At 45.3% G+C, this 20681-nt stretch overlaps 1 protein-coding gene across 1 annotated transcript in view; it reads right to left on the reverse strand.

Annotated features, from left to right (window-relative positions):
• Positions 1 to 20681, reverse strand: part of DENND11 (DENN domain containing 11) — a 38191-nt gene extending 17510 nt beyond the window's left edge. The window contains exons 1-3 of the mRNA XM_036246379.1: positions 20414 to 20681; positions 1252 to 1351; positions 164 to 322 (exon numbers count right to left, since the gene is read on the reverse strand). Of these exons, the coding sequence (XP_036102272.1) occupies positions 164 to 322; positions 1252 to 1351; positions 20414 to 20681 (527 nt within the window). The remainder of the gene's footprint in view (positions 1 to 163; positions 323 to 1251; positions 1352 to 20413) is intronic.

Below are 20681 nucleotides of genomic sequence, written 5' to 3' on the forward strand. Positions count from 1 at the left end.
TCGAGCGTGAGGAATTATTATTTGGGACACTGGCTAAAATGAAAAGACGGTCACCCGAGGTGTGAAACCCAGCTCTGGCACACAACCTCGACGGCCCAGGGCTCATCGACACACCAGCTGTCAGCCCCCGCTGCCTGCCCGCACCTGGGTGTAAGAAACGTACCGAACCTGGCTCTCCAAGAAGTGCATGTACCGGTAGAGCAGGGTGTAGGACGGAGACAGGATGCCCACGGACTTCATGCGCGCTCCGCGCTCCAGCTCGCTCTCCACGGGCATGTTGGCGAAGCAGGCCAGGCCGAAGAAGGGCCCCTTCCGGAAATAGCTACAGTGGACCAGATAGGCAGTGTGGGTCGAAATCAGAGAGAGGGATTTCGTTTTGCTTTGCTTTTTTCATTTCTGATGCAGTCCCCAAGAAGAGAAAAAACTGAATCCAGGGCTCTACGTGAGAAAGCTCAGCCTTAAAAGAAATACTTTAGAATCTCGGGGGAACGATTAAGCTGCTCAACCACCCAAATGAGACATCCAAGGCTCAAAGAAATGATGGCGCTCGCCAAGGGTCATCCGGCTGGAGCCAGGACTGATCTCTGGCTGGCCTGCTACTCAACTGCCCGTCACCATGACTATATCCCTTCTCCTCCTGCATGACCACTAAGGACTTGGTGGGAGAAAGGGCACAAAGGTTTGTCTGCAGGCGGGTCTGAAACCAGCATTTGTTTCATTTGCATAAACCAGTTGATGGTTTCCTTCCTTCCTGAGGCTCTGGTATCACGAATAGAGCTGCCTAATTTCCTTCCCCTCCTCATCCTGCATCGTCATGGTTTCGGCCAAGGGGAAGATTAAACCTACTTCATTAACCTTATGTTCTTTCCCTTTGCTCCTCCTCCCAGGGATCTTAATTACACAGGACAATATACTGGCCCTACCTGAAGCTGGAATTTCAAGTTTTAGCACATAAATATCTTGAGTTCCCTGAAACTAAACCAAAACTCCATGCTTTCATTACAGCCAAACCTCAAGTGAGGTCCAATAATTTCCTAGAAAGGGAGAGAACCTCTAGAGTGGAAGTTCTTAACTTTTTTGGGTCATGAAACCCAATGAGAAGCTAATGAAAGGTAAGGACCTTTTTGTTAGAAAAATGATATAAATGCAAACCTACCTATAGAATTTCAGGGCACTTGCACACACCTCCTGAAAGACCCCCTGGGTACAGAGAAAATGGTATGGAGACAACTTATATTCAGAAGGACTTACATGAAATCAGACTGGATTTTATGGGACCCACTGGCCATAGACTTGAACTCAACGCCTTCAAGGTCAATATCTTGCGGTAAACACCATTCCACCATGTTTCCTGTGGGGAAGGGAGAACACAAGTTAAAAGAAACAAAATCATTCCAAGAAAAAGGCTCAGAGCAGTCAGGGCTTAGCATGCATAGCTTCTCAAGAAATGTCCTCAGTAACTCGCTAAGACTTCCATGTACCTACACTCTGTCCTGTGTAAGGACGAAAAAGTACCGTACAAAGTGCCACCCTAACCATACAGCTCGCCGAGTCTTCCTGATGTGCACACACCTCTGGAACCAGCTCCCAGACCGAGGCAGAACGTGAGCTACACACCAGAAGCCTCTTGATCCCCCGCAAGTCACTAGCCCTCTCCTGACTCTCACTCCACGTTAGCTTTGCTGGTTTTGAAACTGACCTAAATGCCATCCCAGTTTGTGTCTGTTTTCTTTGGCTCAATATATATATTTTTGCAGGATTCATCCATGTTGGTGCATGGAGCAATCGTTAGCTCACGTGTCACTGCCCCCCTATGCGTGGAGCACTGCTGACTACTTAGCTGTTGGTGCACAGTTAGCTGATTTCCCATTGGACACTGTTACAAAGGGCACTGCTGTGGACCACCTGGTGACTACACCCGAGAGGCGGGACTTCCCGGTGTTTCCGGTCCAGCTGGGAAGGCGGAAGTGAGGCAGTGGCTACATTGTCTTCCCTGCGGGAGGTGGTGCAGGAGCAGCCGGCAGCCCACACTGGGGTGGCAGCCAGGCCTCCTGATGCTGCACCCACCTTCCCTGGATCCCCAGCCAGGAGTGTGTTTGGTTCCACCATGCTGGGCGTCCGCTTCATCAGGGCACCCACACCGTTAAAGCCGGAGGCAGTGACGGACAGACCCGGGCTCCCACCCGGCCCCATGGGTCCCCCTTGATCTCTTTCTCCCCGCCTGTACTCCCTTCTTCCATAACGGCTCAGCCGGTGCACTCCGAGCTCCACTCAGACACAAAGCCAGCCTTCCACACCGTGTCTAACCAGCCCACGCTGGGCAACGGCAGACCCCTGCGCGAATCCCGGCATGAGCTCCCAGGGCTCGGGCTCTTGGATTCAACCTTGGCTGACACACACGCACACATTTCTGTTGACTGTGATGCTCGATGCTAGAACTGCTGTAAAATGCTCGCATCTCTGCAAACTACAAAATATCAATAATTCCCCGAGGAGTGTTTCCCAAAGCATAGGTTGGCGGGGCTTCTGCAAAAAATAAAATAAAGTAAAACAAATTTTTAAAAAGGGATTTAAGCCAAACAACCTTCGTTCCAGTGTATAAGACTGGACACATTACTGCAGAACTTCTCAGAGCTTTCATATGTTACCCTGCACTGTGAATCTCTTTGGAATGGATACAGCGTTTAACATTTCCACAATTATTTGGACAATAAACCTATTTTTAAGGGGCATCTGTGGGACATTTTATAGAAGGCATGTCTCTTAAAGAAATGCTGCCCTGGCCGGTTTGACTCAGCGATTGGAGCGTTGGCCTGCGGACCAGAGAGTCCTGGGTTCGGTTCCTGCTAAGGGCACATACCTCAGTTGCAGTTTGTCCCCAGCCCTGGTTGGGGTCGTGTGGATGGCAGCCACTCGATGTGTCTGTCACGTTGATGTTTCTCTTTCTCTCTTTCTCTCTCTCTCCCTCCCACTCAATCTGAAGATAAATGCGAAAATGTCCTCGGATGAGGATAAAAGAAAGAAATGCTAGTCAATAAGGGCTGCAAGTTGACCCCCATATCCAGTATCCATTATTCCTCTCTCATAGGGAACAGATCCTGTCTTCAGCTTGGCACATGGCCTTCCGAATGACAACTATGTTTCTCGGTACCTTTTTGCGTCGAAGTACAGCTATATAAGTAAATTCTAGCCAATGAGATCTGGACAGAAGTGAGGTGCGTAGTTTCCAAAATGTGCCTCATTGGGCTGGCAAATGATTAAAGGAAAACCTCCTGTCTTGATCAAGCCACTCTTGATTTGGGTCTCTGGTATTCATGGCTGAACCCATGTCTTTTTTTTTTTTTTAATTTTTTTTTCTTTATTGATTTTAAACAGATAGGAAGGAAGAGGGAGAGACAGAAACATCCACGAGAGAGCATCAATTAGCTGCCTCCTGCATGCCCCCCACTGGGGATCGGGCCGACAACCTGGGCATGTGCCCTGACCGGGAATAGTACTGGCAACCTCGGTGCACGGGTCAACGCTCAACCACTGAGCCACACCAGCTGGGCTGACCCCAGGTCTTACTTAATACAGTTCTCAGGCCTTCCTCTTTGCTAATCTGTGGTGGCCACTCCTCCTTGTACAGAAACCGAAAGAATCAGATGGCCTGAGTGACGTCCTGTTCCTTACATTCTTCTTGTCCAGATAGATGCAAGCCCCTCTGGGCTGGGAGAAAGGCCCTTCAGGCCGACGAATCAGAGAACGAAGGTTCCCGAGCCACTTCCCGAGCCACTCTGGGAACAGTTCTCTATCCCCCAGGGACAGGATTCCTGCTGACACACTCCTGGAGTGAAAGGGAGGAGGTAGAGCTACCGGGCCCTCATCCCAGCCTAACATCACCCTTGTCTTAGATGCCTGCCTCCCCAGGAGACTGCACTTCTTAAAGGCAGGAACTTTGCTTAATCATCTTCATATCCCAACATAACACAATGATTAGCACAAGACAGACATTGAAAGCAAAAGACAAAGAGAAAAATCCTCAGCTTTATTGAGTGAGGACAGGCATTTTTTTTTTTTTTTTTTGATGAATTAATGTTAATTACCCTCAGGGCAATAATTGTGGTTATATAGGTAAATGTCCTTCTTCATAGGGGGCTTATACACAAGCATTTAGAAGTGAAGAATCATCATGTCTGCATTTACTTCCAAAAAGCTCAGGGGGAAAATAGTATACTTAGTTCTGACAATGATATACTGCCTACTGAATTAGGTCAATACAATTGATTTATTAGGGAAGAATTTGAGCAGAGGAAATTTCACATTTGCTTATGCTATAGATTTAAGGCAATTTCAATCCAAACGTTGACAAACTATTTTGTGGATAGTGACAAATAACTCTAAAGTTTATATGAAAAGGCAAAAGGCTCAAAACAGCCAACATTATACTTAAGAAAAACAGTCAGAGGACTAAAACTACCAATTCTAAGATTTACTATAAAACCACAGTAATCAAGATAGTGTGGTACACAAGGGAAACGGAAGGAAAAGTAAACAGAGGACGACAGGAAACTAAAGTTTCCCCACAGCAAGGGAAACCATCAATGAGACAAAAGGACAATCCACTAAATGGGAGAAGATATTTGCCAATGATACATCTGATAAGGGGTTAATATCCAAAATTTACAAAGAAATCAAATTGACACCAAAAAATTCTCCAAACAATCCACTCAAAAAAGGTGCACAGGATCTGAATAGACATTTCTCCAAGGAGAACATACAGATGGCCAGTAGATATATAAAAAGATGCTCAAGGCAAATTAAAACCACAGTGAGAGCCCCAGCCCTGTGACTTGGTTGGTGGTTGTCCCTTACACCAAAAAGATGGTGGGTTCGATTCTTGACCGGGGCTTGTCGTACAGGAGGAAACCAATCAATGTTGCTCTCTCACATGGGTCTCCCTTCCTCTTCTCTTCCCCCCTCCCTCTCCCCTCTTCTCTCTCTCCCTCTCTCTTTCTTTCTCTCTCTCTTTCTCTTCCCCCTTCCTCCATCTCTAAAATCAAACATATCCTCAGGTGAGGATTTAAAAGAAAAACCACAATGAGATATCACCTCACACCTTGTCAGAATGGCTGTCATCAATAAATCAACAAATAACAAATGTTGGCAAGGGTGTGGTGAAAAGGGAAAACTCGTGCACTGTGGGTGGGAATGCAGATTGGTGCAGTCATGACAAAAAATAATACAGTTTTAAAAATATATATATAAATGGTAATAGAGGAAGATATAAAAAAGTGGAAGCACATACCTTGTTCATGAATAAGAAGAATTAACATCATTAAAATGTCCATACTACCCAAAGCACTCTATAGATTCAATGCAATCCCCATCAAAATACCAACGACATATTTCACAAAACTAGAATAAATACTTCAAAAGTTCATATGTAACCAAAAAAAGACCCCAAATAGTCACAGCAACCTTGAAAAAGAAGGACAAAGCAGGTAGGATCACAATACTGGATATGTGGTTATACTACAAAGCTACTGTAATCAAAACAGCCTGGTACTGGCACAAGAACAGGCATATAGATCAGTAGAACAGAACAGAGAACCCAGAAACTGACCAAAGACATTATGCTCAATTAATATTTGACAAAAGTGGCAAGAGCATACATTGGAGTAAAGATAGCCTCTTTAATAAATGGTGTAGGGAAAACTGGACAGCTACATGCAGAAAAATGAACCTAGACCATCAACTCACACCCTACACAAGAATAAACTCAAAATGGATAGAAGACTTAAATGTGACTCATGAATCCATAAAAATCCTAGAAGAAACTGTAGGCAACAAAATTTCAGACATCATACGCAGCAGAATTTTCACTGATACATCACCTAAGGCAACAGAAACAAAGGAGAAAATGAACACATGGGACTACATCAAACTCAAAAGCTTCTGCACAGCGAAAGATATAATCATCAAAATGAAAAGGCTACCCACTGTATGGGAGAGCATCATTGCCAATGATATATCAGATAAGGGGTTAATTTCCAATATATATAGAGTGCTCATACAACTCACCAAAAGACAGACAAAGACCCCAATTAAAAAATGGGCAGAGGAACTAAATAGACACCTCTCCAAACAGGACATACAAATGGCTAAGAGACATATGAAGAAATGCTCAACATCACTAATCATCAGAGAGATGCAAATTAAAACAACAATGAGGTATCACCTCACACCTGTCAGAATGGCCGCCATCAACAAATCATCAAACAACAAGTGTTGGCGAGGGTGTGGAGAAAAGGGGACTCGAGTTCACTGCTGGTGGGAATGCAGACTGGTGCAGCCACTATGGAAAACAATACGGTGTTACCTCAAAAAATTAAAAATTGAACTGCCATTTGACCCAGTGATCCCACTTCTAGGAATATACCCTAAGAAGCCTGAAACACCAATCAGAAAGAATATAGGTACCCCCATGTTCATAGCAGCACTATTTACAATAGCTAAGATCTGGAAACAGCCCAAGTGTCCATGAGTAGACAAATGGATAAAAAAGCTGTGGTAAATATACACAATGGAGTACTATGCAGCTGTAAGAAAGAAAGATCTCTTATCCTTTGAGACTAGATGGAGAATCCTGGAAAATATCCTAAGTGAAACAAGCCAAACAAAGAAAGACAAGTATCATATGATCTCACTTATTTGTGGAATATAATGAACATAACAGTCTGAGGAATGAGGTAGTCCCAGAGACATGGAAGTGGGGTACAGACTGACAATCTCCAGAAGAGGGGGTGGTGGAGAAGAGATAAACCACAGAACTTATATGCATGTATGCATGAACAGTGTACATGGACAACAAACTGGGGACAGGGCAGGGAGGGAGGGGGAGGAGGGAATCAGTGGGGAAAAAAGGAGAAACATCTGTAATAAAAATTAATTAAAAATAAATAAATTAAAAAAAATAAAATAAATAAATGGTGTTGGGAAAATTGGACAGCTACATGCAAGAAAATGAAACTAGACTATCAACTTACACCATACACAAGAATAAACTCAAAATGGATAAGACTTAAATGTGACTCATGAGCCCTGGCTGGTTTGGCTCAGCGGTTAGAGCGTCAGCCTGCGGTCCAGAGAGACCTGGGTTCGGTTCTTGCGAAGGGCGCGTACCTCGGTTGCAGTTTGTCCCCGGCCCTGGTTGGGTTGTGCGGGTGGCAGCCACTCGATGTGTCCCTTTCACGTCGATGTTTTTCTCTCTCTCTCCCTCCCACTCTATCTGAACAAAAAATTGAAAGATGTCCTCGGGTGAGGATAAAAAAAAAAAAAGTGACTCATGAATCCATAAAAATCCTAGAAGAAAATGTAGGCAAAAAATATGCAGCAGAATTTTCACTGACACATCACCTAAAGCAACAGAAACGAAGGAAAAAATGAACACATGGGACTACATCAAACTGAAAAGCTTCTGCACAGCAAAAGAAACAACCATCAAAATGGAAAGGGAACCCACTGTATGGGAGAGCATTATTGCCAATGACACATCAGATAAGGGGTTAATTTCCAAAATATATACAGTGCTCACACAACTGAACAAAAAGAAGATGAAGAACCCAATTAAAAAATGGGCAGAGGAACTAAATAGACACCTCTCCAAACAGGACATACAAATGGCCAAGAGACATATGAAGAAATGCTCAACATCACTAATCATCAGAGAGATGCAAATTAAAACAATATGAGGTATCACCTCATACCTGTCAGAATGGCCGCCATCAACAAATCATCAAACAACAAGTGTTGGCAAGGGTGTGGAGAAAAGGGGACTCTAGTGCACTGCTGGTGGGAATGCAGACTGGTGCAGTCACTAAGGAAAACACTATGGTGTTACCTCAAGATTTAAAAATTGAATTGCCATTTGACCCAGTGATCCCACTTCTAGGAATACACCCTAAGAAGCCTGAAACACCCACCAGAAAGAATACACGTACCCCCATGTTCATAGCAGCACTATTTAGAATAGTTAAGATCTGAAAACAGCAAAAGTGTCCATCAGTAGACGAATGGATAAAAAAACTGTAGTACATGTACACAATGGAATATTATGCAACTGTAAGAAAGAAAAATCTCTTATCCTTTGAGACGACATGGAGGGACCTGGAAAGTATTATCCCAAGCGAGACAAGCCAACCAGAGAAAGACAAATATCACATGATCTCACTTAACATAACAGTCTAAGGAATAGGGTAGTCCCAGAGACGTGGAAGTGGGGTACAGACTGACAATTCCCAGAAGAGGGGTTGGTGGGAGAGAGATAAACCACAGAACTTATATGCATGTATGCATGAACAATGGACATGGACAACAAAGCTGGGGACAAGGCGGGGAGGAGGAGGGGGAATCATTGAGGGGGGAAAGGAGAAACATCTGTAACAAAAATAAATAAACACACACACACACACACACACACACACATAAATGGAACTGCCTTATGACCCAGTGATTCCATTCCTGAGTATTTATCCAAAGAAACCCAAAATAATAATTCAAAAGAATATATGCACCCCTGTGTTCATGCAGTGTTATTTACAATAGCCAAGTTATGGAAGCAACCCAAATGCCCATCAATACACAAGTGGATAAAAAAGTGGTGGTACATGTAAACAATGCACTATCACTTGGTCATATAAAAATAATGGAATCTTACCATTTGTGACAACATGGATGGACCTAGAGGGTGTTATGCTAAGTGAAATAAGACTCAGCAGAGACTTAGCAGAGAAAGACAAATACCATGATTTCACTTATATGTGGAATCTAAAGAACAGAATAAACAAACAAACAAAACAGAAACAGACTCATGGACACAGAGAACAGACTGATGGCTGCCAGAAGGCGTGAGGTTGGGGGTCTGGGTGAAGAAGGTGAGGTGATTAGGAAGTACAAATAGTCACAGAATAGTCCCAGGGATGTCAAGTACAGCGTAGGGAATAGATTCAATGATGTTGTGGTGACTACTTATGGGCTAGGTGGGCGCTTGGGAGAACAGGGGAGCACTCTGTAGGTTATATGACTGACCACTAAGCTGTACACCTGAAACTGGTACAAAACAGTACTGAATGTAAACTGTGATTGAAAAAAATCCCAGTACGTCTTTACTGTGTACATGAAAATCTATCCTTCTTTATGTATTTTTCACCTTTTTTCTTGTAGTTTATACTCTTCATTTTCTAACTTCATAAAATGGACAATTAGCTCATTCTTTTTTTTTATCCTCACCCGAGGACATTTTTCAATATTTTGTTCAGATAGAGTGGGAGGGAGCAAGACTGAGAGAAACATTGACATGAAAGGGACACATCGAGTGGTTGCCACCCAAATGACCCAACCAGGGCCGGGGACAAACTGCAACCGAGGTACGTGCCCTTAGCGGGAACCGAACCCGGGTCTCTCTGGACCGAAGGCTGACACTCTAACCGTTGAGCCAAACTGGCCAGGGCTTAGCTCATTCTTTTTAAAGTTTTCTTATGTACATACATTTTCCTCAAAACTTCACCTTTGCTTTATCACGCAAATATTGCTATGTAATGTTTTCATATCATTCAGTTCTAGGTATTTTAAAGTTTCATTAATTATTTAGCAGTGTGTTTTTACATTTTCAAATACATGGGGAATTTTAAAAATTTATCTTTTTACACTAACTTCTAATTTCACTGTGTTGTAGCCAAAGCCAGTTCTATTTTTTAATTTTCTGATATGTTCTCTATGACTTGCTCATATCACGTTTTATAAATGTTCCATATATAAAATGTGTATTCTTAAGTTATTAGATATAAATATATATATAAAGAGTGTGATATTGGTGAAATATTAGCAAAGATTAGACAAATAGATCAATGGAACAGAATGAGAGCCCAGAAACAGACTCACAGTAGAGTCAGCTGATCTTTGCCAATGAAGCAAAGGCAACACAATAAAGAAAAGACAGTCTTTTCAACCAGTGGTGCTGGAAAACTAGCCATCCACATGCAAAGAATGAATCTAGACACAGACTTGCACCTTTCACAAAAATTAACTCAATATGACTAGTATACCTACATGTAAGATGCAAAACTATAAAACTTCTAGAAGATAATGTAGGAGAAAATCTAGGTGACCTTGGGTTTAGCAATGAGTTTCGAGATAAAACAGCAAAAGCACAATCTATGAAAAAAAAATATTTGGTAAGTTGTACATCATTAAAATTAAAAACTTCTGTCTGGCCGGTGTGGTTCAGTGGTTGAGCATCAACCCATGCACCAAGAGGTCACAAGTTTGATTCCCAGTCAGGACACATGCCCAGGTTGTGGGCCCAATCCCCATGGGGGGCGAGGGGGCATGCAGGAGGCGGCCAATCGATGTTCTCTCTCATCGATGCTTCTACTTCTCTCTCCCTTTCACTTCTCTCTCTAGAATCAATAAAGAAAAAAAAATTTTTTTAATTAAAAACTTCTGATCTGTGAAAGACACTGTTTAAAAAAAAAAAGCAAAAGACAAGCCGCAGACTGGGAGGAAATATTTGCAAAAACATATCTGATAAAGGCTTATATCCAAAATACACAATGGAATCTTAAAACTCAATATTAAGAACACAAAAAACCCAATTAAAAAATGGGCAAAAGACGCCATCAACAAATCATCAAACAACAAGTGTTGGCGAGGGTGTGGAGAAAAGGGGACTCTAATACACTGCTGGTGGGAATGCAGACTGGTGCAGCCGCTATGGAAAACAATATGGTGCTACCTCAAAAAATTAAAAATTGAACTTCCATGTGACCCAGTGATCCCACTGCTGGGAATATACCCTAAGAAGCCTGAAACACCAATCAGGAAGAATATATGTACCCCCATGTTCATAGCAGCACTATTTACAATAGCTAAGATCTGGAAACAGCCCAAGTGTCCACCAGTAGACGAATGGATAAAAAAACTGTGGTACATATACACAATGGAGTACTACGCAGCTGTAAGAAAGAAAGATCTCTTATCCTTTGAGACGACATGGAGGGACCTGGAAAGTATTATCCTAAGCGAAAGAAGCCAAGCAGAAAAAGACAAATACCACATGATCTCACTTATATACGGAATATAATGAACATAACAGTCTGAGGAATACAGTAGACCCAGACACATGGAAGTAGGGCACAGACTGACATCCCTCAGAAGAGGGGATGGGGGGTTGGGGGATGGGAAGAGATAAACCACAGAACTTATATGCATGTATGCATGGCCAATGGACATGGACAACTAAGCTGGGGAGGGGGCGGAGGTGGGGTGGGGTAGGGGGTGCCAATGGGGTAAAAAGGTAAAATATCTGTAACAAAAAAATAAATAAAAATTCATATAAAAAAAAAAATGGGCAAAAGATATGAACAGAGCCCTGGCTTGTTTGGCTCAGCGGTTAGAGCATCGACCGTGGTCCAGAGGGACCCAGGTTCGGTTCCCGCTAAGGGCATGTACCTTGGTTGCAGTTTGTCCCCGGCCCTGGCTGGGTCATGCGGGTGGCAACCACTCGATGTGCCCCTTTCACATCGATGTTTCTCTCTCTCTCTCTTCCTCGCTCTCCCTCCCCCTCTATCTGAACAAAAAATGGAAAAAATGTCCTCAGGTGAAAAAAATATGAACAGATAGTTCACTGAAGAAGTTATATGATGGCAAATGGGTATATGAAAACATGCTTAGCATCCTACGTTCTCAGGGAAATGCAAATTCAAACACCAAAATACCACTACACACCTATCAGAATGGTCAAAATCAAAGACACTGGCAACTCTAAATGCTGGCGAGGATGTGGAGCAATGGGAACGCTCATTCATCGCTGGTGGTACAGCCACTTGGGAAGACAGTGTGGCAGCTTCTACAAAATTAAACATATTAGGCCTGGCCGGTGTAGCTCAGTGGTTGAGCATCGATCCATGCACCAAGGGGTCACAGGTTTGATTCCCGGTCAGGGCACCGTTGTGGGCCGAATCCCCAGTAAGGGGGATGTAGGAGGCAGCCAACTGAAGTTCTCTCTCATCGATGTTTCCATCTGTCTCTCCCTCTTCCTTCCTCTCTCTCTAAAATCAATAAAGAAAAAAAATTAAAAAACAAAACAAACAAAAAAACCCCAAATGAGACATATTCTTTTTTTTTTTTAATCCTCACCCAAGGACATTTTTTCAATTTTTGTTCAGATACAGTGGGAGGGAGAGAGAGGAAGAGAGAGAGAGAGAGAAACATCGATGTGAAAGGGGCACATCGAGTGGCTGCCTCCCGCACAACCCAACCAGGGCCGGGGACAAACTGCAACCGAGATACGTGCCCTTAGCGGGAACCGAACCCCGGTCTCTCTGGACCGCAGGCTGACGCTCTCACTGCTGAGCCAAACCGGCCAGGGCTAAACATATTCTTAAATATGATTCAGCAATTGTGCTCCTTTGTATTTATCCAATGAGTTAAAAACTTATGTCCACCCAAAAGCTGGCATATGAACGTTTACAGCAGCTTTATTTATAATTGCCCCAAGATATTCTTCAGTATGTGAATGGATAAACAAACTGGAACGTTCATACAATAAAATACTATTTGGCAATAAAAAGAAATGAGCTATGGAGCCATGAAACAACATGGAAGAACCTTAAATGCGTATTGCAAAGTGAAAGAAGCCAGTCTGACAAGACTACATATTATATGATTCTAACTATACAACACTCTGGAAAAGAAAAAACTATAGAGATAGTAAAATGATCAGGGGTAAGAAGACATGAGTAGTTGAAACACAGGGGATTTTTAAGGCAGTAAAACTATTCTGTGTGATAGTTATGGTGGATACATAACATTGTACATGTTTCAAAACCCATAGAAAGTACAACAAAAAATAAACCCGAAAGTAAACTATGGACTTCAGTTAATAATAATGTATCAATATTAGTTCACCAAATTGTAACAAATATATATCGTAAAATCTCAATAATCGGGAAATGCCAGAATAGGGAAACTATACTTTCTGCTCAGTATTTCTATAAGCCTGAAACAGCTCTCAAAAAAATAAAATTAATTTTTAAAAAGCTAACAGATAAATTAACCTAAGTTAATTATGCTAGGGTGGTAGTGATACTGTGGTTGTGCCTTATTCTTAGGAGATTTCTACTGGAGTATTTAGAAATGAAATGTTATAATGCCTGCGACTTATTTTCAACTAGTTCAGCAAAACAATTTTAAATAGTGAATTTATACATAGTCAGTTCTGCTATAACTCTGGCTGAATTTGTTCCATGGCAATTGATACATTAGGGAACAATCCGATCACAGGGAATTTCATGTTTGCTGATGTGTGATTTCGATTACAAAGTTCCCAGTGTAAATGCAGAGAGCGACACCCAGCTGGACCGACCTACATAGGAGTATACAGAATGCACCCCCGCATACAAACCTCAAACGCCTGCCTGTTGCCTCGGCTCATGGTGTGTGTGCTAAGCTGTGCCCATCACCTCTTGTGTTACTACTTTCTATCAAGTTTCGCATCGCTCTTCCTCCAGCATTTCATAATCACTCACAAGCTCAGTCCCTCCAACACCCACCTTCAAGTGCAAATCTCAGCCTTTTTTAAGGTCAAGTGCCATATTTGGAGTATTTGTGCATTTAACGATCGATCAGATGTCATGCTGTCCTACCATTTTCGTTCAGTTCCTATCATGTTTTTAATGTGCCACTGACACGGTTTTGAGTGGAGTGGCCCTGACCCCACTTCCCGTACACCTGTGGCTCCCTGCGGGGTGTCCAGAGCACAGGGAGTCTTTGGGGTGCACAGCTCATGCTCCGGCAGAACTGACTGTGTGAAGATCAAGCGACGATGGTAAAGTGTCAACAAGTGAGGACGCTCCATGAAGCACATACAGGTTTTCACTGTACTTTTCCTTCCAGCTTCTCTGAGGGTTAAAACTTTCAACATACAAATTGGGGAATATACTGAAATAATAAACAGGTGAAAAAAACATAAGGTTAACACAAGGGCCTTTGCAAAAGTCAAAAGTAACTGAAGTGATGGGTTATAAATAGGGGGATGAAGAGACATCGTGGCGAAAGAGGAACACCCTTGAGGAGAAATACTCCACTATTCTCAGAAACTGGAGACCGGTTTGTATACGGAACATGGAGCTGCTTATAGGAAAATGATTTCGTGAATGTGGCCATTCTCGCGGCAAGCCACTTCACGCTAGAAAACCTGTACAGTCCTGTCCCGGGCTCGGTCTTCACACGCTGAGCCCTTTGCTTTTACGGATATGCTTACTGCACTTCAGGAACTCAGCCAGGGACCTGCGCCTGGATGGAATCGACAGAAGGGCTCACCCCAGGGGTAGTCAGTCAGAGAGAGATGCATGATGGCTGATCGTGCCCCTGTGTCTCTCTCTTTCCATCTCTTGTCCTGGGCCTATGAGGGGACCTACAGGCCCTGCCTGGCTTCTACTGCAAGAGAAGTCCTGAGGAGGGGTCCACATGGCCGCACCAGCTTGTTCCTTTGCATTGTGTACACGTGGCCAGTCATTCGGTAAATATTGGTGGAACATGATTTGGGCTCCTGCAAAGGCAAACAGTCCCTGTGTCAAGGAACTTGGACAAACAGCCTGTTGGGTTGGCAGCTCAGGTGCCCAGGGGAAGCCAGAGGGCCATGCTGAGCCCGGCTGGAGACACACCTGCCCCTCCAAGGTCAGCCTGGGAGGGCCTCCCAGAGCTGAGGTGGTATAAGCTCCTAGGCCAGGCAAGACACTCTGTCCTGTCTCCGGGCAGGGCTGCCCAACGACCACACCCCCGGGCATATTTGGATTTTACCAACCACCATTTCTTTAGGGAGAACAGACAATAGTTGCTGCTGCCTGTTAGAAAGTTCATCTCATATATTTAAAGTAGAGAAAGCAACGATCTTGAACCAAAACAATCTCTTTCTAATGGGAAATACGTCACTTTCCTTCCTCCTTCTCTTGCGTTTTTGTGTTTCCCAATCAAGAATTTCCTCTTGCTGTCTTCATTTCATGACCAGTGGCTGCACCTGCGCAGGTCTGGGTGCAGCTCCCTCAGACCGGTTTCCCCTCCGCATATGCCTTGATTTGTACTATTCCCATCAGCTTCCTCCCATCGGTAAATACAGAGGCCCCGAGTCCAGAGGGAGATCAAGAGGAAGCCTGTCTCGGGAATAAAGTAAGAACCCAGGAGCACTCATGGCCCCAACGCCACACGGGACAGACCTCAAAAAGAGTATTTGGGCCCTGGCCGGTTTGGCTCAGTGGTTAGAGCGCTGGCCTGCGGTCCGGAGAGACCCGGGTTCAGTTCCCGCTAAGGGCATGTACTTCGGTTGCAGTTTGTCCCCGGCCCTGGTTGGTCATGCGGGTGGCAGCCACTCGATGTGTCCCTTCACGTCGATGTTTCTGTCTCTCTCTCCCTCCCACTCTATCTGTACAAAAAATGGAAAAATATCCTCGGGTGAGGATAAAAAAAAAAAAAAAAAAGAAAAGAGCATTTGGTTCAGGCTCCACCACCAGAAAACTAAACAGCCCATATCACTTGGTTTTTTATCTTAACTGGTTTTAAATATGCAGTCTTTTTTTTTTTAAACCTCACCCGAGGACATTTTTGCATTTATCCTTAGAGTGGGAGGGAGAGAGGGAGGAAGAGAGAGAGAGAAACATCGAGGTGAGAGAGACACATTTACTGGCTGCCACCCACACGACCCAACCAGGGCTGGGGACAACTGCAACCGAGGTACGTGCCCTTAGCGGGAACCGAACCCGGGACTCTCTGGTCCATGGGGCAGCCCTCTAACCGCTGAACCAAACCGTCCAGGGCTAAATATGTAGTCTTAAAATCACCTAGGATGAGGACATATCCAAAGCAAAGGAAGAGAGAGGCAGTATACAGAAACTTGGGGTAGAAAGAAACTCATTCATCCTGGTGATTTCAAGTCAGCCACGTGCCAATCCAGGGCTGAATTCCAGTGCGTTCGTTTTACGTGGAAAAAACCATCTGTGTCGCAGACAGGTTTCATTTTACTCTGGGCAGTGTGGGGTGGGAAGGAGGTCAGGCACTGGAGACAGGTCAGCCCGGATCACCTCCAGGCTCTGTCCCTCTCTGCTCTGTGACATAAGATGACTTAGATTCTGTTTGTCAGTTTTTCTCATTACAGAGAAGATCATTGAAAGGATTAGAGTCAAGGTCCTTGAAAATGCCCACCATAGCCCTGGCCGGTTTGGCTCAGCGGTTAGAGCGTCGGCCTGCGGACCAGAGAGTCCCGGGTTCGGTTCCTGCTAAGGACACGTACCTCGGTTGCAGTTTGTCCCCAACCTCGGGTGGTGTGGTGTGGGTGGCAACCACTCAATGTGTCTCTCTCACGTCAATGTTTCTCTCTCTCGCTCCCTCCCTCCCTCCCTGTCTGAATATAAATACAAAAATGTCCTTGTGTGAGGATAAAAAAAAGAAAAAGAAAATGCCCAGCATAGTTCCTGACACACGATGGGCACTCAGTACCTGGTGGGCATTGAATTCCCAGTCCTACGTTTCTCTCCACAGACTTTCAAGAAACAGAATTCACAGCTCACAAATTGACTTCTCTCTGAAAACCACAGCAGGTGAGTCACCACCAGCCGGAGAAAGGTCCTGCCACTGTGGGATTAGTGAAATCAGCCACAATTGAATTTCACTGCCGTCTGATGGCAGCTGCGGAGAAGGGACATGGCAGAGGGGATCATCCTAACAGACGCTCCTGTTGGCTCCCAGACTGGCCTTCTTTTGGCCTCTTTCAGCCAGCCATTCTCAGGACTGCTCTTTGCATCTCAAAATGATGCTCCTGATGTTCCATTCTCATTCCACGTTGTCACTTTCCCACCCAAGGCTGGAGCCATTTACTGTTTGCGCAAGTTAGATGACCCGGGCAGCATCCAAGCCAAGCCCCAGACACCACACCCAGCCCTAATCCCAGTGCCTAAAAGAAATGCTTGTATTTCACTGACAACACAGAGAGTGTATGGAGATTACAATTGGTGTGAGTGATTTTTGTACACTCATTTGACATAAACATAAGGGCATTCAGATGCACTAAATGAAATAGGTGTTGAAATGTAATTTAGGCACTGGTAGAGCCTGGGGCAAGAACAGGTAGTAATTCACCCCTAATCAGGAGAAAAAGGGGAAAAAATATCTTAAAAACCTCAGCCAACCCCCCCCCCCCAACCTGCCCCAATACAAACACACACAGCATAGAAATCTCCCACACCCACCCACAAAATAACTCTGGGGGAAATGTAGCCATTCAAAGGGAATCCCAGAAAGAAACAGTCCAATGAGACAGATTCACAGGTGTCAAGCTTTGCAGGTTCGAAGCTTTGTCTGACTCAGGCCCACACACAAGTCCTCAGTCACATGGTGAGACAGCTATGTCCTCTCCATGGACAGGAAGAGGGCTGATTTCCAAGTGTGACAATGCCTTTTCCCTTAAAGTCAAGGCTCTAAATAATGGGCTGAACACAGGAGAAAGCAATATTCTGGCTGCGACCTCTCCCACCAGCTCGCACAGTTAGCAACTGGGCCCGGTTTCAATAGCAGCTTTGTAGCCCAGATGGCCAGCACTGCCATCCCAGGGGCTCCCTGCTCCAGATAAAGGCTGAGTGTGTGACTGTGTGTGTGTGTGTGTGTGTGTGTGTGTGTGTGAGGGTGGGAGAGAGAGAGAGAGGACGAGAGAGAGAGAGGACGAGAGAGAGAGAGAGAGAATAAACACTAGCAAGCCCCTAAGTCCTCACATCATTTGTAGATCCAACAACCATCATTTTCAAACCATGATTCCATTGGAAAGAACATATTTTACACCTCTACCCTTGTCTCAGATTTTTTCTCGAGATGCCCAACCCAGCTTTCCAAACCTTGCATCTAAATGTATAAAAGAATTATTCACTTCTCCCGTATCCAGAAGAATTATGCTCTCATGTATAAACTACGTATAGATGATCCTCAAATAACAGTGGTAATTAGAATCAAATGAAACACCATTACAGTAAAATGCCTACCTATGTAAAGTAAGTATCCAGGTATCATTTACATTTCCTTCTTCCACAATAACCTTAATCTGAAAACCATTACACTTACACACCTGTGTCTACAGCGCACAAACCATGACACCATGCTCACCATCTGTGACTGACAAGGCAGGGCAAGGGTCCCGGCTCTGCTTTTCAATGTGATCAACACCATCTGTGGTTAATATAGAATATTCTTTTCTCCTTCCTCTCCATAAACTCCACTGCCGGAGCCACCACTGCTAAATCAGATGCTGTTCATGTTCCATTGCTTCTGCTACTCTTTAACACTTCCCAGAATGCATTTCACGCCCCCTCCCATCAACAACAGTAAGTCCTCATTTAACATTGTCCCTTGGGTCTTGGAAACTGACACGTGAAAGCAAAACGACATATAATGAAACCAATTTTACCAACGGTTAATTGATATAAACAAGAGTTAAGTTCCTATGACATATTTCTAGTCACAAAATATTACCAAATTTCTAAATAAAGACCCCAAACACTTCAAATATGAAACACTGAAATAAATGTTAGCTATATATGCATTTAAGGAAGGTTAATACAAACAAGTAAAATGATTCTTTTCCAACCCCCTTATTCCAGGTAAGGGTAGCAGGTGGCTGGAGTCTCTCCTGGCAGCTCAGGTTACTGGTGGGAAGCCACCAGATGCCCTTCCATCACAGGGGGCACACACACCCACACTCACCGCCTGGGACCACTGAGACATGCCATTCACCTCATGTGCACATCTCTGGGACTGGGGGTGGGTTTCAGGATTGGAGTCCCTGGAGAAAACCCGTGTAGAAATAGAGAGAATATGAAAACTCCACAGACAGTTACCCTGGTCTGGAATACTTTTTTTTCTTTCTCATTAACATTGTAACGAAACCAGTTGAAGGAAACAATGTTATTGGAGGACCTGCTATATTTACTGGTAGGTAATGGGGTCTGGCATAATGAATATTATTAGTTACAAAGTATCTGTTTTGGTCTGGCAGTAAGGGTTACTTTGGTCAAAAAAGAGGAGTTTTTCAAACTACTGGTATCTGGGTGGCCTAACCACATGCCAATCAATGTGTGAATAGCATAAAATTTTTTACCAAGGGAATAGAAAGTATCAGTATGCACTGCATGTAGGAGGGGTTGGTACTGTTTCATGAAACTTTTGCCTGAGTGTGTTGTTGTCATATAAAATTAATTGCATAGGGTGGGTCACAGTCAAAAAAGTTAGAAAGCCATTGGGATGGGGCCAAGGAACAAAGTCAGGAAGGCCTGGGCTCCTCTTCCCAAATAGCCACTTCCTGTGTCTAGCTAGTTAATAATCCCTGTCTGAAGTTAATTCCACTGCAGGAACCATCCGCCCTGTCTGCAACCCCCTCTCAGGGTGCTCACCCCGTTTCCTCCCACTGCACGGCACCCTTCAAGTTCTTCAGAATGGGGTCCACACATTGCTGGGGACCAGGAAGGGAACCCACAGAAAAGTAGAGGTGTGTCCTTCACTCCACACTCCACATTCCAGCAGCTCCACTGGAGTGATGCAGACACACATCTGGGTTTTCTTAAACCCCAGAATCGCACCTCAGCTCTCCCGCCCGATAATGACCAGCTCTCCCAGGGGCATCCATTCACCCCCTCTGACCCCCCTGAGGTTTCCCACCACTCAGGTGTACACTCCCTGAGTGGGCGGGCCGGCCAAAGGTTATGTGCATAACCCCTTCCTTCCTCAAACACCCCGGCAAGAGCCTACCGAGTAGGCTTCCCTTTTCTTTCATCGTTCTCCAGCTTAGTTCCTCAACCCCATCCCTGAATGCCTCCGGCATTAATTCCTCAAAGTAATACGTCCGAGAAAGGGAAGTTGGCCGCTTGGAAAGTTACCATCCAGGGACAGGTGGGGACCGAGGGCAGGGACGCTTAGGACACTCAGTTTCAGTAGTTACCCTGAAGGCGTTCCTCCCCTTAAAGGGGGGAAACACTCGCACCCACACCCACCCACACCCCTTTAGCCAATCAAGAAAACCAAAGCCAGCGAGCCCGTGGCCACACACAGGACCCTCCATCACCGGAGCAGCGCGTACACGACAGTGGGGAGGGGGCGCGGACTGCGGTCCGCGGAGGAGCAGCCGGACGAAGGGACATGGGTTCGGAGGGTGCAGGGAACAAAGCCCCGCGCCCCGCGCCCAGACCTCCTGGGGACAACCTGCTGGCTCCGCAGGAGCCCGGCGGCGGGTGGGGGTGCAGATGTGTGGATGCGGGTGCGCGCGCAGCGAGCCCCTCCCCCGCCGCCCCAAGCCCGGTGGCTGGGGGGACCCTCTCCCGCCCCCTCCCGCAGAGGCTCTCACCCGAGCGGGGATCGAAGGTGACCACGAACACGGCCACCACCTGGTCCTCCTCCACGTCGCCCAGCTCCAGGCGCCCAGGCTGCAGCAGCACCTCGGAGGCGCCCAGCTCCTCGGGCTCCCGCCGCCTCGGCGGCTCCGCGGCCTCCCGGCCGCCCCTACTGCCGCCCCATCCCCGGCCTCCAGCCTGCAGCTCCGGGGCCTGCGGCGGGGCCACGGCGGGGCCCTCGGCCCAGCGCAGCAGCGGCGCCGCGTCGCCCCGCTCCACCAT

Source organism: Molossus molossus, unplaced genomic scaffold, assembly GCF_014108415.1.
Source record: "Molossus molossus isolate mMolMol1 unplaced genomic scaffold, mMolMol1.p scaffold_m16_p_7, whole genome shotgun sequence".
Lineage (NCBI taxonomy): Eukaryota > Metazoa > Chordata > Mammalia > Chiroptera > Molossidae > Molossus > Molossus molossus.